The 22,370-nt window shown below is 45.6% G+C and overlaps 1 protein-coding gene across 2 annotated transcripts in view; it reads left to right on the top strand.

Moving 5' to 3' along the window:
* TSEN2 (tRNA splicing endonuclease subunit 2) overlaps window positions 1-22,370 on the top strand; it is an 83,478-nt gene that overhangs the window by 7,417 nt on the left and 53,691 nt on the right. For both annotated transcript variants that reach the window (XM_078661418.1, XM_078661419.1), the window contains 2 exons: window positions 17,657-17,693; window positions 19,874-20,417. In XM_078661418.1, coding sequence (XP_078517544.1) covers window positions 17,657-17,693; window positions 19,874-20,417 — 581 coding nt within the window. The remainder of the gene's footprint in view (window positions 1-17,656; window positions 17,694-19,873; window positions 20,418-22,370) is intronic.

Genomic DNA, 22,370 nt, shown 5'->3' on the forward strand with positions numbered 1-22,370 from the left:
TTAATGGGCCATCCAAGGCACAGGTACATTGCGCTACTTTCAGTAGGCCTTCCATATGATAGCATGATATGAGCATTTCTCGGTTGGACTGATGTGGTTAGTTTTACATTATCAGCGCTTCTCAACAGGGTTTATTTGTATTTAATGATCCAGGTTCACCAGTTTAGATCAGATTAAGACAAACATACATCCAGACAACCAAGGCACACAGATCATTGTAAAACTGGAAAATCCTAAGAAACTAGAGTTATTAAGACTTGTCCACCGTCTCTATTCCATTGTTACATGGATGCTGATTATGCACATTAACTTCACTAAAACTGAAATCCTGACCTGTGCACACTGGAGTAACTACCATTGAACAAACATCTGGCCACATGAGCTGGAATCCCCACCATCGAAATCAAGCAAAATAAGAAATCCTGAAGTGATTGTGGACTTCTATCTATCCCTATACCTTAGGTGAAACAAATTACACGTCTTCTTCACCATGTAAACTCTCCAACCCAACTTATGTTGTCCACGAAAAACTACAGGCCATTATCACTCTTGTCAGGTGTGGCTGCATGGATGGCGTTTACCATGGGGCAACACTCTTAAGTACTTTGCTACATTCACCACATTCAAAGCAGTGCAGCAAGATAGCTCCTACATGCTCTTCCATGGGAACATACTCCACCAATGCCTACAGTGCTCTATTGGCTATCAGTAACTAGAAAATATGCCTTCGAAGAACTCTGTTTCTTCTACAGAACGATAGAAGGCACATGCCAAGCAAATGTTGCTGTGAGTGAAATTACAAGGATACTTAAGAACACTTGGTTCTAAATTAATCCCTCGTCTGTCCATTCTCTCCATTCAGAAAAAAGGCATTGGTGGAACTGCGTTCTCATTACAGAACTTTCAGTCTCGCTACTAGCACAGATAAGAAAAATTCAAGACCATCCGAAGTTCTGTAATGCTGTACAAACCTATTTTGTTTCTCTAATAAAAGAGTGAAAATAATTCTGATTGCTTGGTTTGAGTTCATTCTCAAGATAGATACAAGAAGGGCATCTGCCTGGCTGACTGTAAGTAGTGAGTCCCATGGGTTACTCATGCTTTGTTTGGACTGACCTGATAGCACATTTATTCTGGCTACCCATGCAGGCTGAGACTTGATTCTCTGTCATTCCCAGATGAACCAGAAGAGCATTTTATCTTGATAATGTGTAACCAGTACATGCCATGGAATGCATCTATGCGTACTTGTTGATACTCTTTATTTTTATATATATTTTTAAAATTTCATTAGTAGTGTTATACCTGACAGCCTTTGTTGTGGTCTTCGCCATGACTGACTTTTTGCCTGATCCCACTCTGTTCGCTGAAATTTGTGTGTGGCTTTATGACTCTGTGCACTTTACCACTGCTAACCATTGCTAAAGTGATTGTGCTCACTCCTGGAAAATTGGCTTACATACAATTGGCACATTTCATTTACTTGTAAGTCCCTGGTAAAGTGGTACTACATGTATCCAGGGCCTGTAACTTAAATGCCTGCAGAACTTCTAGTGCCATCCACATAGGGAGCCCTTTAAAACCATCTCATGCCTGCCATTGCAGCCTGTGTGCACTTTTAAACTGTCAATTCGACCTGGCAAAATACCTTTTGCCAGACCTAAACCTCCCTTTTTTAATACATATAGGTCACCCCTAAGGTCGGCCCTAACAGCCCATAGGGCAGTATGCAGTGTACTTAAAAGGTAGGACATGGGTACTCAGCTTGCCACTTGCCTGTGACCTCCAGTTCCTGCTTGTTCCGACCTGTTCCAGTGACAACGCCGCTGACCGGGTTTTCCTGCCCGGGGTTTCCTGCCTTGGTTTTCCCGCTCACCGGTCTACCCACCAACAGAAGCCCCACCCAACCTAGGGCCTACTTAATGCATGTTGCAGCACGAAAGGCAAGCCCGTCAGTGCCCAGCGCCACACCCTCCCGCCCCAGCAGATACACCAACGTCAAGCTCTACATCCTCGACGCTGCAGCAAACACTGGCACCACGCCAACCCACACTCCTCAGTAGGGCCATTCGCCTGCACCCACTGCCACTTCCCTCCCAAAACACACACACACACACACCAGCCCACCGACCAGCCCTACCCTGAACACACCACTGACACCACAAGACGGCTCTCAACCTCTACCACAGACAGTTGAGAGAATCAAACAAAAAGGCCTTAGCCTCAAGCATCGAATCAAGCTCTAATAACTGCAAAGAACACTTCAACATTGTCAAAGAATTCTCCAACCCATCAGCTGCAACAAACAACATTACCCCTTCACAGGATCTCTGCGACAACCTTGCAAACATCTTCCATGACAAGATCACCAACATCTACAAAAACTTCAAATCCCAGCCCAAGGCTACCAACTTCTTCAAGCAACACATCAACCTTGCTACCACTACAGACATGTGAATAACCGAATGGCAACAGCTCGCTCCACAGGGCACCACCTCCATCATGAACTTGGTTTACTCAGGGGCCACAACCAACCCATGCCTTCACCACATCTTCATCAAAGGCAAAGCCAGAATCTGCGATGTACTCACCACCTTATTCAACACCTCAATTTCCAGGGCCACCTTCTCCGAGGACCTGAAAAACTCAGAAGTCAATGCCCTACCAAAGAAACCATGGGTAGACCCTAGCGAACTCAACAATTACCGCCGATCTCCCTGCTCCCGTTCTCAGCCAAAGCATTAGAAAAAGCCATCAACCAACAATACTCCTCACATCTGGAGCGAAACCTCCTACTCGACTCCTCCCACCAGATTTTGTAGCAACCACTGCACCGAGACAGCCCTCATTGAGGATACTGACAGCATCCAAGTCTCACCCGACTAAAGAGAGCTTGCGGCTCTGATTCTCCTAGATCTCTCGACAGCCTTCGATACAGTCTCCCACCCTCATCACAAGGCTGCACAACATGGGCATCCTAGGAGTCACTCTCAGATCGATCTCCTCTTTCTTCACTGAGAGATCATAAAAAGTCTGCCTTCCCCCTTCACCTCCATACCCAAGGAATTTATCTGTGGAATACCCCAAGGATCCTTCCTCAGCCACACCCTCGTCAACCCTTATGGCACCTCTGCCCAGCATCGCTAAAACCCACAGACTCAACATCTTATCCTACGCCCATGACACACAACTCATCCTCTGCTTCTATGAAGACACCACCAAGACCAACTTCCACAACTGCATGACAGACATTGCCAACTAGATGAAGGACAACTGCCTGAAGTTCAACTCTGACAATATAGAGGTACAGATTATTGGAAACAAAAGTTCCCCATGGGACACATCCTGGTGGCCCTGATGAAGATGATGATGAGTGGAACTCCTCAGGGAGCTCCACTGGCTCCATGTGCAGAAAAGATGCGAGTTCAAGCTCCTGAACCATGCATACAAGGCCCTACACAGCTGCGGACCCGCCTACTTGAACCACCGCCTGAACGTCCATCCTCTCACCTCTGCTCCACCTCCCTTTCTCTAATCTCCCTCCCCCCCCCCACCCCCAACTCCATCATCCAACATAGCAGATGTAGAGGTCGTTTCTTCTCCTACATAGCAGCAAAGACATGGAACGAGCTAGCTTTTTCATCTACGGACCTCCCCATCTCTTTTAGAGTTACGAAAGTCCCTGATGACCTAGTTATTCGGCTAATCACCTGGACCCTACCAGTGCCTGGATTACCTCACAGGTGACAAGAACCGCTCTACAAATCTACTGATTTATTGAATTCTGAAAATTTCACTTAAAATAATTCCATTTTCTTTTCCTAACCATTTGGTGCCAGCAGCTGTGTCCTGGGTCACATGACTGTAAAAAGTTGGCAGTTACCCTAACAGTGAGACAGAGCGAGACTAGGTGCCCGATAATGATGTCGGTGGCAGTCCGTCCAACATTGGAGGCTGCAATCCGACCACCACATAATAATGCCATTGTTTGGAGAGCAGCGGGCAGAGGGACCTACTGATGCCTCCGACAGGCGCAACAAGCCTACAATGGGGGCGGGCCTGCGGAAGCACCGCCGTAGGGATTAAGATGTCCCTTTTCCCTCTGCCTCTACATGGCGGTCCGACCGCCATGTAAGGGCAGAGGCCCCAACAAACACCCATGCACCGTTTGCCAGGCGCCACATGGTACCTGGCAAATGGTGCATGGTTGTTTAAAAAACATGCCTTTTTCAATTGTGGCTTATGCTGCGGCCCTTTTCCCGACCGCAGCAGAAGCCCAATTGAAAACTACATGTTTCTAACCGCCTTCATTGTGGTTGCATTGTAATAATGTGGGTTGAGCCACCGACTACATGTCGGGCGATCTCCCTCCCAATATGATGGCAGTCAGACGCTCGTCCGACCGCCATCGTAATGATGTCTAGGTGATGCCAGGATGGGTGGGTTTGAGCTGTTCCAAGCCCCACTTAAATTTCAAAGGGCTGCCTCCAGCACACTCACAAAGGAACATGACACCAGCCTTTTGTTACTTTAGACCACTTGAATCCAGAGCAGGCAAAGCAAAGACCTTTTCAGAACCAAATGTTGGGTAGTCTGGACGTTTCCCCGAATTCAAGGGCTGGCACCAGTTAAAAATATTGGATCTCCTGAGCCATTCTTTAATACACTCCTGGACCTTCGGAGGACCTCCCGAAGGACCGCCTTATGCTTTAGAAGACTGCCCTGCTGCTTGAGGCCAGATTTTTACCTCAGATGACTGCCATGCTGCTACCAGAGCACTGCCCTGCTGCTTAAGCTTGCATGTACTCTCAGAACTGCTTTGCTGACTGATCCCAGAACTGTCCGAGTGATTCCAATGGCTAGTTGGCTGGCCTCCTGTGTGAGCCCCAGTGATATAACAAGCTCCAAAGACATTGAACCAGCACCTGCTCTCTTTCTAGAATGAGTCCTGACCCCTCCAAGTGGTGTCCAACCAGTCCTGGTACCTTAGAAGTGATGCTAAAGGTGCTTCTCCAGCCTAAATCTGGGACACAGAAAATCTTCCATCAAAAAGTGACCTGAGAAATGACAGGAGACCGGTACCTACCTGCTTGCCGATCCTAATTCGAAACAGGTGAATTAATTAGGTCTAAGGCGCTCAGAAGAAGGTCACAAAGAGTTACTTACAAACTGTTTTTTCAGCCGCAATGCTCTTAATTGAAGAAGATTCACCTCCCTCCCCCAATCCCAATCAAAGACTGGCAATGGAAATAAATAGCTTTAGGGCACAGGCTACAAAATCCACTTAATAGCACAATATGAGGTCACTAAACACGAAAAAAGTCTTTCTTTGTTTGGTGATTTAATGTTCTGCAATTTTGGCCTATTCTACTCCACATTTATTAGTGCTTTAGCCAACACGTGTTTTGCCATCTTAGGGTATTCCCTACTACTTGAGCAGGGCTGTCTTGTCAAAAAATCTCTTGATGACCCTTCCTCAATTCAGTATTATGTATCTGTACATATATCAAAATACTGCCACACTCACTCCAGCTGGCCTCTTGTGTTGGCTAAAGCATGAATAAAAGTGAAGCAGACCAGGCAAAAATTGCCAAATATTAAATTACCAAACAAATAAAGAGTATTTTTTTTGTGTTTTGTGACCTGTTTTTGTACTATTATGTGGCTTGTGTAGTAGATGTCTTAAAGCTATTTAATCTGCTTACAGATCCGTCCAAGGGGCATCGCCGGTCAGCCTCACTTCGCGGTAGCTCCCGCTATGTTCTTCTCTCTCTGCAGCAGCAAGTCCTGTTGAGGGGCTCCTCTCTGAAGGGGTATCCAGCCTCTTGGAACCCTCTTTGGCTGCAGCCTGCACCTTCGGCCACTGGAGATTTTCAACACCCAAAAAAGGTCAAACGTAGAAATCTTCACCTTGACGTTGACTGATGGCTCCCTGATCAGGACTCCACCTCAGACACCTCCGGCTGCCGTGCCCTGCTGAACTTTACCTTCTCTGAATGTTTGTTCAAAATGTCTTTCAAGTCTGAAGGTAAGCCTTGTGTATCCAAACCGCGCTCCATCGCTTTTGACTTTGCTCCAGTCTCGCGTGACTAGATGCCATCACTTCAGTTCTACTGTGGATTTAATTCATTATTCAAATTTTATTTATTAAATTTTACTCTATTTGCTAAATTGGTGTGGGATTTTTCTTGTGTGTTGTTTTCCCTTTGTTACCGTTTGAGTGCTACATAATACTTCATACATTGCCTTTAAGCTGAGCCTGACTACTTTAGTGCCAAGCTACCAGAAGATTAAGCACAGCTTAATTTTGTGACTTTTGTGATTCACCCTGGCAATGACTGTAGTTTTTGCTTGAGTTGAGTTTACCCCCATCTCAACCAATAACCCAATTCCTTAAAATTAGCTTTAAATTAACAAAGTCCAGTTCCAAGAAGACGCCATTAGCAGTCGAAGGCAGGAGGTGTGCAAAAGGAGTGTCCTAGTACAGCATAATCCATTTAACAGTAAGTGAGAGAAAACAATAACAGGTGTGAGAGACTTACACTGAAGTATATTGTCATCATACCTGGGCTAAAATCAGAGAAGTGAATGTCAGATCTTAAAATATGTCCCGTTATCAGTTTAGGAGATTAGATATTTAGTTAATATCAAAGGGTCATAGATAAGTAAGATCAGATTAATGAGCAAATGTGTCAGTGGTGTATCATCTGATTTTGGATTCATGTTGAGCAGAATTGAGTCCCATTTGGTTAACTTGGTTAGCTTGTTCATGCAGTATCGCAAAAGCACAGAGTCTTCATCTTGTGCCCATTTGTAGAACTCAAACCTCCATTTGGTAATTTCCAGGACATGAGGTGACTTCGAACAGTTTGCAGTAGCTCCTTTTGTTGTCAAGTGGGTCAAATCAATGAATCTGCATCTCATCTTGTCTGCCTTGTGTCTAGTTGTAAGTCCAAGAACACACATTTGCCTGCCAGTAAGCGCTGTTTACCTGCCCGGTTTGGAATCAAGTTATTTGTTTTACACAAGAAAGTTCCAGTGATAAGGCATCACCATACCATATGCAAGAATATTGCTTCAGGGTTAGAACATCTACACATGCATCAGAAACAGTATGAAATATTAGTTGCAATTTTGATGCGGTAATATAAGTACAGTGCAGGTAGCTGAATTGTTAAAATTTCAGAGAAGCATTCCTAGAGCTTTTACCAATATACCAGAGAGAGACCGCCCATTTAACGTCTGTAAGATCCGCTACTAAGTCACTTTCCCAAAACCCTTTAGAGTACTTGAGTCCTTACCTTGTGTAGGTCTAACAGATGTATACATATTGAAGATCACACAATTGTCTCAGGCCCATGTCAAAAGTATCAGCAGGGCGCGATCTTTTTCAGGTTCCATCATGTGATAGACTCCAGATGGATTTAACCGCTCTTTCCAAGGCTCCATATGTTAAGAATAGGTCTTAATTCTGCAAAGGACAAACGATGCCCAGAGCTGCAAAGCGGTCCTATATGTATGATATAGGCACTGTTCTATAAGATCAAGTCAGTCATTTGTTTGATTTAGTGAAAACTACATGGAGCCCACAGTGGTAGTGGGGTATACAGTGTTGCTTGATTTTATTGAATGTATCCATGGTAAAAATGTCTAGCTTATACCACCAAGGAAGGATTTTCATCAGTGAATCGACACCCCCAAAAAGTTTCTGACTACAACAGGAAGGGTGGAAAAATAATATAGCAGATGAAGTAAAAGTATCATTTTAACGGTAGCCTGGGTACGGCGGAAAGGGCCTAGTTTTTTCTAAATCTAATGGGTGATCTGGCAACTGCCAAAGCTCTGTCTAAATTGCCTGAAACTAAACTATAACATGTTGACTATTAACTATTTCATTGCCTCCTCCCCAATTGGTGTTAAGCAAAAAAAATAATGTTTTTAGCCCTGAAACCTATTGGAAGGCCTGTGCGAACATCCCAGAGGTACAGCAAAGCAAAGGGCCTGATTAGGATGCTGGTGGGTCAGTGTTGGACCCACTGACATCTGACATAGTAGTCTGCCCGCCGCACAATGATGTGGTGGGCGGAGGAACCGTCCACTGCGCTTCCGACTGGCTCAAGGAGCCTGTCGGTGTGTCGGAAAGACAACATCTCTTAATGGCGCAGCTCCCCCCATCGGGATTATTAGGTTGGTTTCCGACAGCCATTCCATGTCTGCCTTTTTGACAACGAATAGCTGGCGGAAAGTGGTATTGGGGGCCCCTAGCAGGGCCCCCATTCCTCCTGGCCCTTGGCTATTATGCATGGGCTGCACCGTGTGCCACGCGGTGCAGGAATGTTCAAAAACATCCATTTTGCTATTGCAGCTTTTGCTGCAGGCCTTTTCCGCCCGGCGCACAAGCTGCTATAGCAAAAGGGATGTTTCAGTCGCTCTATGGGTCGTCACATCCTAATTGGCTGCTGGGAACTGTAGACCTATGACCGGGCAGTTTCCAGACCCATATGGTGTTGGACGGACAAATCAGGGCCATAGTCTTTGTATTTTGAGCCAGTATAAGTATGGTCTTGTATCACTAAGCCAGTCTGGTCCCCCGTTTGTTGCATGTGCGCTTGTGAAAGGTTCCATTGCCAGCAATTACCACAGTGGTGATGGGGGCAGCCTTACCTAGCCCCTTGTTATATTTGATTATGATCTGATGTATTTTGCCAGTTTTAATGCGCGATTTGGGATTGGCTTAGAGGAGTTTGATCCATGAAAGGATCACTTCCGCATATCCCTTTTTCTTCAAAACCAAGAAAAGGTAATTCCACTCAAGTGTATGAAACGTCATTTTCACCTCTATGGAGATCACAGCTACGTAAACTCTATATTTTAGTATCTGAAATCTGTAACAATAAATAATATGTGTAGGTTAGTTGCTGTATTCTTTTATAGAGCAAAACCTTGTTGAGCTACGTAAATAATTTGCTGGAGAACTACATGTAGTCTACCTTATAGGATCTTACCTAGGATTTTATTGTCTAAGATTAATATAGACGGATGAGTCGAAGAAGCAATCTAGCTGATCTTTAGTACCCTCATAATAATCACTAGTTTTAGTACCATCGGAATAATCGCTTTTTTACAAGTAGGGGTAAATACGCCTTTCTTACAAGCAGGTAAAAAACGTTGCTGCAGCCGCTGTGATAGTACAGATTGTTAAGCTCTGTAGAATTTTAAAAGCACCCCATAACTACTTAGTATATCCCCTGTAGTCAATTGGTCTATTGCTGACTTAGTTTTAGCTAAAGAAAGTTGGGTATCTAAGTGTGCAGATAAGTTCAGCACTTAGCTGGGTAGGTCAACGTATCATATGTAGCGTTCCTGCGTTCTGTGAACCACATTTACATCCGAGTTGTATCATTTCTTATAATAGATGGCAAACTCCTGGTTAGTGTCCTTTTGAGTATTTTCTATATGACTTTGGAAGTGTATTTCTAAGCGCAGTGAAAGTAGCTTCTGTGGCCATACCCAGCTGCTTTTCATCACTTCTGAACTAATTATAGATCAGTATGAAGATGACCTATGTCTAATGCATAGAGATGACTGCTGTGAAATAGGTAATCCTGGGCGGGGGTCCTTAGACCATCTATGAACTGTCTCTTCTGTCTGCTTATGATGGCAGCCTGTATACAGTGCATACCATGGGCTTGCCACTCTGTTTACTATGTGGACCCTGTGGATCATTTATGCTAGGTGCCTGTAATTCGAGCGTGCTATAATCTTGTCTAGCTGTATCTAATTCTTGCTATAGCTTCTACCTTGGCCTACGGACACCAGCAAACATGTATGCTTTCGTAACCCCCCCCCCCCCCCACACACACACACACACCCTGAAAGGTCTATGAGCTCTTCCTATCACCCATGGAGGTACTCCCAAAATTATGTATGAATGGTTGTGGAGCACCTTTCCCTGTGTGTCTCTCACTTGCCTCTTCAGGGATTGTACAGTGTTTGTCATGACAGCTGCACACACCACATGCCGTGGACTGATCTACTGGCACTCTGAAAAAATTATGTAGAGGGGAGCAGAATTATGTACAACAGTCAATTAATATAAAGCGAGTGCATGCATGCTCTATCTCTCACTTCTTGTCCCACTATTAATCTATGAAGCAGTGCAACCATATAGAGGATAAGAGCACCACTGCAATCACTCACATGACGCCACATAAGTCACACTACAATTCAACTTCCTTGCAACAAATCATTCCCCACATAGAAGCTTGCCAACATTCTGCTTATACCCGCCATCCTGGGTATGAAGTTACTAATCAAGTTCTCTATCGATGTGCATAACTTCATGTTATAGGTATTTACAAAACTAGTGATGCCTACCTGTAAACAATCGTCAAGGGCCAGGCTATGAATGACCTGACACCCTGTCCAACATAAAACTTAAGCCCTTTGAGATACCCAGGAAGGCACATAACACTCCACAAAGATCTCTCTTTAGCAGGATTTACCTACTTTACTTTCACATTAATCTTTGGAAACATTTACTAAATTAGACTCCTAGTAAACCCTACGCACCATACAAAAGCTGCCACTATACACAAATGGGGCACCAGAAAAATGGCACCCAGAATAAGAAAGTGCTATGGTGCCTCACTAATTGTTGGTCTTTTATATGCAGATAACATATCAAATATTTGCTTAAAACCGAAGTTTAGAGGGGATTAAGGGGCTAGGGTTCATGGATAGCAGTGACAAAAAAAGTGTTCTTAAAGCTGTTTGTCGCAATATTTCATTTCAATTGGCTCAAGATGGCCGCCTGGTAGGAGCTCTAGCCCGGAGCTCCTAGTGCTGGGGATCCCTTCCTGGAATTATCCCTGATAGCACGCATCACCTTCGGCGAGGAAAACAAGTAACTGGATCGTAAACAAGTAACTGGATTAAAAACAAGTAACAGGATTTAAAAGTAACTGGAATCTCGATGTAAAACACGTACCTGCAGCATTGACGGCTGGGACCCCTGCAGCCTTAGGCGGAGCATCGGCAGAGCTTGGGACGGCTGAGGCTGGGCTGTGACGTGCCGTCGGAGGTGTCCGACCCGCCTGAGATCATCTTCGTTTGCACCGGACTTGGTGAATATGGACCTGAGCCCGGAGCCATGCTGAGGACGCCTGGGTGGCTCCTGACGGACGACTTGAGTCCCAATGCCTTCGTCTATGGCGGACGACTGGATCTCACTGCCCTCATGAGTGCGGAGGTGCCCTGCCTTCCCGCGGCCACCGCCTGCATCTGAACCCCTGCATTGCCCGGAGACCCCAGACTGGACCGACCACCACCTGCATCTGAACCCCTGCACTGCCCGGAGACCCTGGACTGGACCGCGGCGGGAGGACCTGTCGTCTCTACTCCAGGAGGTCGGTGTGGCGTCTCGGCGGCCTGTGTACCTGCCTGCGCTGCGTGTCCCGGCGATCTGGGTGCCTGTCTTCTCGGTCCGGGGGCTGGATCCCTCGCGCCCCGGTGGCGCCCGGAGAGGACGGCGCCCTGCTGCCATGGAGGGCTCGCCGCCCCCCCCTCCTCCCCCCCCCCCCCCCCAATCAGTGTCATTGAAGCCGACGGGGCGGGAGACAAGCGGACGAGAATTGGTGCGGAACGATCCGGCGCGGGAGATAGTGGGCTTTCCGGTTGGAGGCTTCGTCCCCCTCCCCCCTCCCAGTGGATCATCGAGAACGGAGCAGTTGGCATCTAGAGCGGCTCCGGTGTGCCCTGTTTGTGGGTTTTGGGCAGCCACTGCGCAGCTTTGGAGGTGCCTGATGTGAGCAGCGTCAGTGGCGACTCGGAAGGTAACTGCACGCAAACCTATGATTTCAAATACTCATGCCGGTTTTTCACTCCATGCCCGGAATTCTGCACGCAAAACTATCTGAGCAGCGTCAGTGGCGACCCGGAAGGTAACAGCACGCAAATCTATCATTTTAAGTACTCTTGCCGGTTTCTCACTTTCTGCCCAGAATTTTGCACGCAAAACCATCACTTTATACACTTAAAAAACGGTTTTTCACTTTATGCCCGGAATTTTAAACTGGTATATGTATGCTGTGTATTTTCGCTGGCTTTGCGGCAGTTTCACTCTCCATTGGCCAATATGGCTGGGGCCATAATCTGGAGCCATAAATCGCCCCCCTGCCTACCAGATGACCATGAGGCTACATACCAACGAGGTCAGGGATCAGCAAAACAGAGATAAGCCTCTCTCCTCACCATCGAGCAGCATAGAAGCTGAACTCTCTCCTCCCCTTCAAGTAACATGGAAGATGGACTAACTCGACCTACCCAAAGTAGAAAGGGAAACTAAACTCTGTAATCACTACAATTTGGCGGCCATTTTAGACTGGTCTCTCTCTCTCTTTGGAGGCCATCATGGACTAGTCTTTTTCATTATATGATCACACCCTAAGAACTGGCCTCTTTAGTCTATTCTCAATTAGCGAATGTCTGCCTTTTATTGCAGTATTACACTTCTACTTGTATTTAATGCATCGATCGTTACCTCATATATTTCTGGCTGCTCTCTAGTCTCATTTTAGAATCATTTAGCTCTGTATTTGCACCTGTATTTTGTTCCTGTATATCATTAGTATTATACTCCTACTTGTATACTGTACATTTTTATAAACTGCACCCATTTCACTTTTCTATTATGTATCGCACCGATTGCTACCTCATATTTTTGGATATTTTTCTTTTCTTTTTGTAAGCTGCACCCATTTCACTTTTATTCCTGGACTGCACCAATTGCTACCTCCTATATTTTTGATTATGTTGGCTGCTCACTAGTGTCACTTTTGTTTCCATGTAATTTACTGTTTGCATCTGTTTTTTGCACACGTGTACCACCTTAGTTCATCCTCCCATACCCACCTAAAACGCCACCCCAACATGGATCCCATCGGCAAGCACACATTTAAAATAAACTACCCATCCACACTCACCAAAAAAGCCGCTAAACGCTTTAAACACAACTTCCTGAGGTCCCAACCTGAAACCCCCTTTGCCGACACCTACTTCTCACCGGTCAATGGAACCCTGAACACCGATATCATCTTCCACACCACACGCAGAGCTCAATGGAGAAAAGCGTTCCTCACCTTACTCACCGTCTCCACCACCAGGAAATCCGCTCATGGCCTAACTCTCTCCATCACACCATCCCAACTCTTCCCAGGTAGAGCCACCATCACTATTTACAATAATGGAATGGTCCTATCTCAATCCACAGACAGGAACCTGGAACTACTAGACAACCTGTTCCCCACTTTCATAGAGCACCTCTCCAATCCGCGGACCGACACTCATATTTCCCCCAGTCCTACCACCCCTGACTTCACAGCTCCAACCACCCACAACCTAGCTCAGCACCAGGTAGATACTATACACTCATCATTCAGAGACACATCTACCACCCCTGACTTCTCAGCTCCCACCCACAACCCTTCTATCCCAGTTCAGCACCAGGTAGGGACCACTCACGCTTCAAACACAGACACAGATCTTTCCCCCTCATACACCACTCGCACCCCCACCCCCCCTACCGGCCCTCGGACCTCCACGCATACCATTAACACTCCTCTCTCCCATGACATCACAGCCGACATTAACACTCCGCTCACCCCTGACATCACAACTCTCACCGACAACACATCTAACCCAGTTCTGCACCAGAACGACACGCACAACGACAAATCCCACCCTTTATCCCCCCATTCTCAGTCCCCACTTCCCTCTAACAAACTACGCAGAACACACCTCCTCTCTTAATTTAACTCCCCCTCCCCACAACAGGACCATCTCCAATCCCATTTCTCCACCCACTCTCAGCCCCCATTACCCTTCCTGCACCCTCATCTCCACTAACATACACCCATCCTCCACCTTGATCACTCCGCTTACCACCAATGCCCTCACTCATCCCACCAACCTCCTCCCTACCTCATCCGCACCCCTCCCGCCCAAACCATCTCTCCTCCCTAACACCATCTCGCACACTAACACAACGGACCCCTGCACCAACACCAGCCCACTCCCCACCTGCACGCCAATTCCCTGGTCAGTCATTCACCTTTAACTTCCACCCCCACCCCCAACACCTACCCCACGTTGGACAAGATTATGGCCACCCTCATCCAGATCAAAGGAGACATACACATTCTCAAAGAACTACTCTCCACACACACCATACACCCCTCACCCACCTCCACCACCCCTCCCAACTTGTCCCCTACCCTTCCGGTTGACTCTCTCACTCAACATTCCCCACACCGGACGTCAATCCCTGCTCGTAATCGCAACAACCGCCCTCGTCGCCCTTGCAACCCCTCACCCACCTCCACCTCCCCTACCAACATGTCCCCCACCCTTTCGGTTGACTCGCTCACCCAACACTCCCCACACTGGACTTCAATCCCCGTTAGCAATCGCAACAACCGCCCTCGTCGCCCCTGCAACCCTCTTTCGGACCTCGACACACTCACTCTCCTCCGCTCATACGACCCAGCCGCCCAAAAACACACATCCACCACACACCTCAACATTCCCACGATACACCCAAAATCTCTCAGACCCCCCACACTAAACAGCAGAACCTCCATCCCCAATAACCTTAGAAAAGTCCCTCTCTCTCTAGAACCTTCTACCGCCCTCAACACACCCCGTCTCAAATGCACTCTCCTCAACTGCAGATCGGCCTCGAAACACTCCGCTGCCATCGCTGATCTCCTCTTAACGCTGGACCTTGACCTAATCATTCTGACTGAAACCTGGCTAACTGAATCCTCGTCACCTATAATGGACATTCTGGTTCCACCCAACTACCACATCATTAGACTTGACAGGTCAGGCAAAATAGGTGGCGGAATCGCATGCATCTACAGGAACAACCTCTCCGTTATGAAAGGCAAGTCCACCTCCCTATCATTCTGTGAATACATCTGCCTCGACATTATTAATGAGGGCAAACCGATATGCTCTCTACACAACATTTACCACCCACCTAGAGACAACCTCACCTTTTCCCAATAAATCATGGATATGATTTCAACCAATTCCGGACGGTAGCTCACCCAAATATACCTTGGCGACTTCAACCTCCACTGGAACGATCGCAATGACGCAGTGGTAAATAGTCTTAAAAGTTTCCTCAATGCCCTTGACCTCACCCAAATATGCAACAGCCCGACCCACGAGAAAGGCTCTATCCTCGACCTTATCATCTCCAAAGAGGACTCCATCCAACTCGAGTCCATCCAACCCTGTGACTGGTCAGATCACCATATTGTCACATTCTTCATCAATGAAAAAGTAAAATCGAACCCGATTCAATCCACCAAGCCCAAAGTCTGGAAAAGAGACCTGAAAAAACTCAACCCAAGCTCTCTGCCTCCTAACAGCTGCAATCTCCTACTCCCACCGACCGGCGCCAAGGACGTTCAATCCCTGACTGACCACTACCTCAACGTTATGACCTCAATAATTAATGAGGCTGCACCTATGCAGCTAAAAAGAGTCTCTACTAAAATCTCCAATCCATGGTACGACGGAAGTCTCAATGAGGATAGACGAGACATGCGAATGGCAGAACGCACCTGGAGATCAGCTCCCTCTGCAATGCACCTAAAAACGCTGAAGAAAAAGAGAAACGCCTATTTCAGGAAAATAAAACGCTCAAAACTAGACTTCTTCAGCCTCCAGCTCGACCAAGCAAAAAACCGCCCGAGAAAACTGTTTGAGCTAATCAGAGCACAATCCAAGGAACAACCCCAACCACTCAGCACTGTGCGCGAAACTCCCTCCTGCTCAGCACCTTGAAACCATCCAATCACCTCACAGACCCCCTTCCTGCTAATGCTGTAAAAGACTTTACCCCTTTGCTTCTCCCACTCTGGACTCAAATTATCAACAGCTCACTTCAACAAGGAACCATACCTGACTCCCTCAAAGTTGGACAAGTCACACCTATACTAAAGAAACCTACAGCCGACCCCTCTGATCTGAACAATTACCGTCCCATTACTAATATCCCCACTCTCGCCAAACTACTGGAAAAATGCGCACAATTACAATTGACTAAACACATTGAACAGTTTGATCTCCTCAACCCTCATCAATCAGGCTTCCGAGCAGGACACAGTACAGAAACTGCTATCACTCACATAATTGACGACGCACTTCAAATGCTAGACCAAAACGACACCTGCCTCCTCATCCTTCTTGATCTCTCTTCAGCATTCGACACCGTTAAACATGAGAATTTACTCGAACTACTAAACACAAGAATGGGCTTATCTGGAACTGTTCTCAAGTGGTTCACTTCCTTTCTACACAACAGGTCGCAGAAATTCAAGAGCAACAACCTATTGTCCTCGCCAATACCTGTAACGCTGGGCGTCCCCCAAGGATCCTCCCTATCCCCAACTCTGTTCAACCTAGTTATGGAACCTCTCACCACCTTGCTACAAGCATCCAATGTACACTTTCACATGTACGCCGATGACACCCAACTTTATCTCAAATTACAATCCCCCAAAGACATTTTGCTCCTGAACTCAACGATCAGAAGCACCCAATCCTGGCTGGCCGATAACCATCTCAAACTCAATGCTCTGAAAACAGAGTTCCTTCTGATCTCACCTCCAGCGAAGATCTCCACCACTCAAATTTGGCTTAAACACCTAACAGCACTCAATGTCCAATCCACCATCGTGGACTCAGCAAAATCGTTAGGCATAACCCTCGACACCAATCTCAACATGCAGCAACATATCAGCAAGGCAACTAAGGGAGCGAACTTCCAAATCAATACCCTGAGGAAACTTAAACCTTTCCTCCCAGCCAAAGACTTCCAAACCGCAGTACAAGCACTAGTCATCCCTCGAATTGAATATGGCAGCGTCGCCCTCTGCGGACTCCCCCTAACTACTACTGCACCCCTAAGAGCTTCTCTAAACGCTGCAGCGAGACTCATCACTGGGTCAAAAAAGCACTCTCATATTTCTCCTGACTTGAAATCCCTGAACTGGCTGCCTTTTGAAGCCAGAATACATCAGAAAATCGCCTGCATGACACACAAGGCGGTACACCTGAACTCTCCCGGCTACCTCACTCAGAAGCTGACAATCTCTGGCGGCGCTAGAAACACTAGAGGCACAAACAATCTTTTGCTGAAACCTCGTAGATTCCGGAAGGAAAAAACCTATAAACGCTCCTTCTCAGGAATGGCACCCAGGATCTGGAACTCACTCCCTCCCGAAACTAGGCTCATCTCTTCCACTACACTCTTTAAGAAGGAAGTAAAAGCTATCCTCATGGCAAAATACACCTGAACTATTACCTCGGACTCCTTTAAAGACTCTGCACCGATATGTACTATCTGTTTGACCCAGTTGTTTATTTGCATTACCTGTATTATTGATTTATATGATTCTGATTTATCTGCTTGACTATGCTCCCTCATGTACTCCTTCTGTGTAAAGCGCTCTGATATCTGCAAAGATCTTGTCCGCGCTATATAAAACTTTCAAAATAAATAAACACATAGTTGCATAGAAGCAAATTTCATGTTTGTATTCAAAGGTTTTGAAAAGTCATACCCTGTCCATTTTTGTTGTAGGTCTCAGGTCCAAATTTCCTGTGATATCATCAGCAAAGTAAGTGTACCTGACTGTTTTGAATTGTAGAGATTTCAGTATCTCTAGATTTTGAATCCTCTTCACAGTGAAAAATGTACATACATTCAAAGGGACAAAGTAGTGCCAAACCGTTTAACTCAACTTAGTTTGCAACCCTGTATGTCGTTTCAATTTAAATTTGTAGTGTTTAGTAGTGCTGTGCTTTCTTTTTACATAAACGATGAGCGCTGGGCTTATATTTTATGTGTCTCTTAGTTGACTGTTGTGTTCTAAGCTGTTGCCCTTAACGTTACTCCCTGTCTACACTGTGGCCCCTTGAACAGAGTCTGATACAGAAAAAGAGTAAATTGCCAGATAAGTGAACCATACCGGTAAATGACTCAAGTCAGTATGTCCCATTAAGGGTAACTCATTTTGAAAAGTTACAGTAAGTAGTCTGATAAGTATTAGACAGACAAACAAATAGGACTGCTATGGCAAAAGACGTCATGAAAATTGTGTAGAATAGATGGATGATTGTGCAGGACGGATACTGGTTTTCTTTCTTTTGATTGAGGTTCCCATAAGGACAACTTTGAGCCAACTGTGCTGGCTCACTTCACCTATGACAAGCTAGGTGAATTACTCTAATGTTTTATTGCACTTAGTGGAAGTTCCATGCATTATAACCGTAGTTATTTTTTGTATATGTATATTTGCTGTTTTATATAGTTACGTGCGCTGAAACAAAACTGACTTTAGAAAGTTCCCTTAAACCGAGATAAAAGTAAGTGTTTGGTATCCAGAAGTTTTTATGTTTTGATTGCGGTTCCTCATCAGCCAAGATATTTTGGCATGAACCCCAGCGTCGTCAAAGTCACTAGGCTGAACTGTTTTTGCCAATACATTAAAATTTTACCACTTCACTTCTGCAACCACTTTAGATCATGTTATGTTCTATGTGGGCATGTCCATCATAAATGTGCCATTAAGTTCTATTTGCATGTATTCAGCACAAGATAATAAGTCTGGTTTGGATAACATGTTTACTTGGAAAGGAATCTCTCAACACCAAAACCAATTCATGGGGATGTTCACAGATAAGACACAGTTCTGCTAAGCAGCGTTAGTTTCCTCTGCAAGTAAAGTTGGAAGAAAGATTGAGAGAGAATAATCTTCCAATTTTTTATTATATATAATGCAGGAGATCATGGGCTTCTGAAGTCACGGATTTGAAAATGTGTTTGAGGAAATAGTCCCTGTACTTGGTAGTCATGCAGTCTGAAGGAAAGGTTTTCTGGTGTGTGAATTGCATAATATGTTCTTTTAGATGAGGACAGTACCAGTTATCCACAGTAATTCTGATAAGTGGTAAGCCAGAAATAGCTACAATGTATGTTGTCAGAACACAGCGAATAAAATCATTGAATTTCTGTTGGAATACATGGCTGATAATTAAATTATCCCCCAATTTATTAAATCCCTCATGAAAAAACAGGATAGCTAGAATGAACATGCATTTTAGCTGGTTTAAGAATTTACAGGCACATGCATCAATATAGGCTTTTGCGATTATTAAGGAATTGCCTATGTATGGAGGAATCGCTATAAAATTATAAAATCCCAAACATTCCTTAATTGCGACTCGCAATTAACGAATGCCTTCCCATTCATTCGCAAATTGCGCATGCAATTTGAAGGGTGCAAGGGAGTCTAAAGGACACCCTGTTGCACCCCAGAAATTGATCTGTGCACACATGTTGGGCACACACGTGCCCCAAGGGAATGTGTGTGTGTGTAACCTACAACTTTGAAAAATGCAGTTTAGTGCATTTTTCAAAGTTTTTATGAACTACCATCAAGTACAAATTGATGGTAATTTTTGCCCCTATTAGCAAAATCGCAATTTGCCATTCCATCATGCATTGCATTTAAGGAATCGCAATTTGCAATTCCTTAAATGCAATCACAATTTAAGAAATCTCAATAATTTGCGATTTCTTAAATTGTGAGAGGCTAATAGGTTGATGCATCGCAGAAGCCCTTTTTGCAGGCGCAAACGGACGATTTTTGAGAATCGCACCATTTGCGCTCGCAAAAATGGTTGATGCATGTGCCTGTTAGTTTTTAGACCTCTTAATTGTGTTTCACATGATCTTATGCTGTAATTCACTTTCAAAATAACCTTTAATTTGTTTGATATTTATTAACCCTTCTAGGTACCAGTGTCATGTTGACTGGACTAGAAGCCTAATGCGTAAACAAGGACTCCGTAATTGGTCAATCGATGGCATTCTTGAGGATTTCACCAAACCCCTGGACTTACCTTCCCAGTGTGAAAAGGAGGATGTTGAACTAGAGAAGTGCAAATCTGAGCCTGAATCTGAACTTACAAATATGCAGGATGAGGTGAAACATTTGGCAATCTCCTCCCTTGATAACGCCGATCCCGAGACTCTGCCTCCTGACAGCCCGAGCAAGAGCCCAGTCTCAAAGAAGAGGTGCTTAGAAGGAGATCCTGATTATGATCCTTTAGCCAAATATGGCAGCGACACAGTAGAAACAGTAGACATCAAAGAATTAGCTAAAATACATTGTCATAGACATGATGATTTAATTTTGCACTGTGGCTGTAAAATCAGCCAGACTCCCAAACAGGAGCATCAGGGTTCATTCAGCCAGCAGGAACATGAACAGGAGTATGTTTTGGTGCAAGAAGAGGAAATACTGTTTTGCAGTGATGGCGAAGAAGAGGAGAAAGAGGTGAGTTCAAGGAAAGCTACTCCACGTGTGCTCATAGAATTAATTAATCTGAAAATTATCCTGGGCAGAACCTGTAGACAGTTATGAGACCATAAATAGCAAACTGCATTAATAACTCGTCAATGTTATGGTCCAGTCTGTTCTGTGGTTACTATGGTTTTACTATCACATGTGGCATGCAAATTATAGGCACATGTGATCTTTTTCATTACATGTTCCAGTAGCAACAAGAATGTATATGTATATTTACTGCTATTTAGTTGTCTTGTTACAGACTGGCCAGGGCAAGTCTTGAGTAATGGCCAGGAAAAGCAATGTGTATTAGATGACAACCAACAGAGTGGATAATTTTAAATGTGTATTTTTTCTTGGCACTTAACATGCACCAAATAAGTCATTGATGCAGGCAAAGCGGAAAAGTGCACTAGTCTACAGTTTATGAAAGAAGAGTGCAAAGTTGGTGCTGCCTGTGAAATTATTTTTCAGTACAAAGAAACAAACTAAACACTTCTTGAACTAGTATACTGTCCTCGTTGTATACTGTATGTAAACTAAGGAGGGAAAATAAAGGCAAGGCAGCAATGGACATTGTAATGCACATTGCACTGTATGCATATTTTAGAATGGCTTGCAGGGAAATTACAGAGTAATAAATTAGGTTCATTTGTGAGTTTTCATTAAGTATTGCATAATATACTAGTTTAAAGTGTAAAAAACGTTGTATTTCTTTCCCTGCATGTCTTTAGTTTCTTGCTTAGTGAGTAGACAGCACAAATGTTTCTTTGCAGGTTAATGAAATCTGTATTTCCGCTCTCTGTGGAACCCGTACAAAGTCCTCGCGCCCTGTTATCGGCCCGCTACGTTTTGGCCTCTGGAGACGGCACTTGATTTGACCGCGGACCACGAAGTGATAGCGGTGGCTGCCCGGGTACGTGCCCCCCGCCTGTGCCTGCCTGAGGATTGCCTTGGGGTGCCTGGCTGGCCGTGGTAGGGCCCCTCCTCTGCCAGTGACGGAGTGCCAGTCGCTGTGCCTCCCTCCTGCCTCATAAGTGTCGCTGCCCTCCTTGCACTTCCCCTGGGCCCCCGAGGCGTGGTCCCTGCTGACCAACATGGGCAAGAGGGATCCCAATCAAAGGAAGCTCAGCTTCGACAAATCCTCCCTGCTTACCACTGACTCCGCGACGGGGGCCTCATCAGACGCGATGCCTCCTCCCCCCCCTCAGGATGCCACCGCCACTCTGGTCACCACCATGATGTCCGAAATAAGGGCAGGTTTCAAATCATTGGACAACAGATTCGACACTTTGGAGCAGAAGTTGGCAGATGTGGGCTCCAAAGTGCAAGCACATGAACGCCGGCTTGATATAGTCGAGGCCCGGGTGTCGGAACTTGAAGACACGGGCGCGAAAGTCCGGAAAAGGCCAAAACGTGTTGAAAAAATCCTGAAAAAAGTGGCCATAAAAAACGAGGATTTGGAGGCGCGCGGACGACGAAATAACGTCCGTATTTTGGGTGTGGCGGAATCTACCCAAACGGGCAGAATGGACGTCTTCGTTGAAAAATTGTTAGTTGAGCTGTTTGGCAGGGATCATTTCACTCCCGGATTTGTGGTGGAGAGGGCCCATAGATCTCTGGGACCCCGGCCAAAACCGGGTCTACCACCACGCCCCATCATAGCCAGGATCATGAACTTTAGGGACCGTGATGCGGCGCTTCGAGCAGCTCGTGAAAAGGGAGAGATACGATGGCAAGGTGACTCCCTGTCCCTCTATCCAGACTTCACTCTCATGGTCCAGGAGGCCCGCCGGAAATACACGGGGGTGAAGGCCACGCTCCGCAATCTAGGCCTTAAATACGGGATGCTTTACCCCGCACGCCTCCGAGTGGAAGTCGCTGGTAGAACACGCATTTTCGATACCCCTTCGGAGGCCCAAGAATTTTGTCACACTTATA

The sequence above is a fragment of the Lissotriton helveticus genome, chromosome 9, assembly GCF_964261635.1.
Source record: "Lissotriton helveticus chromosome 9, aLisHel1.1, whole genome shotgun sequence".
Taxonomy (NCBI): domain Eukaryota; kingdom Metazoa; phylum Chordata; class Amphibia; order Caudata; family Salamandridae; genus Lissotriton; species Lissotriton helveticus.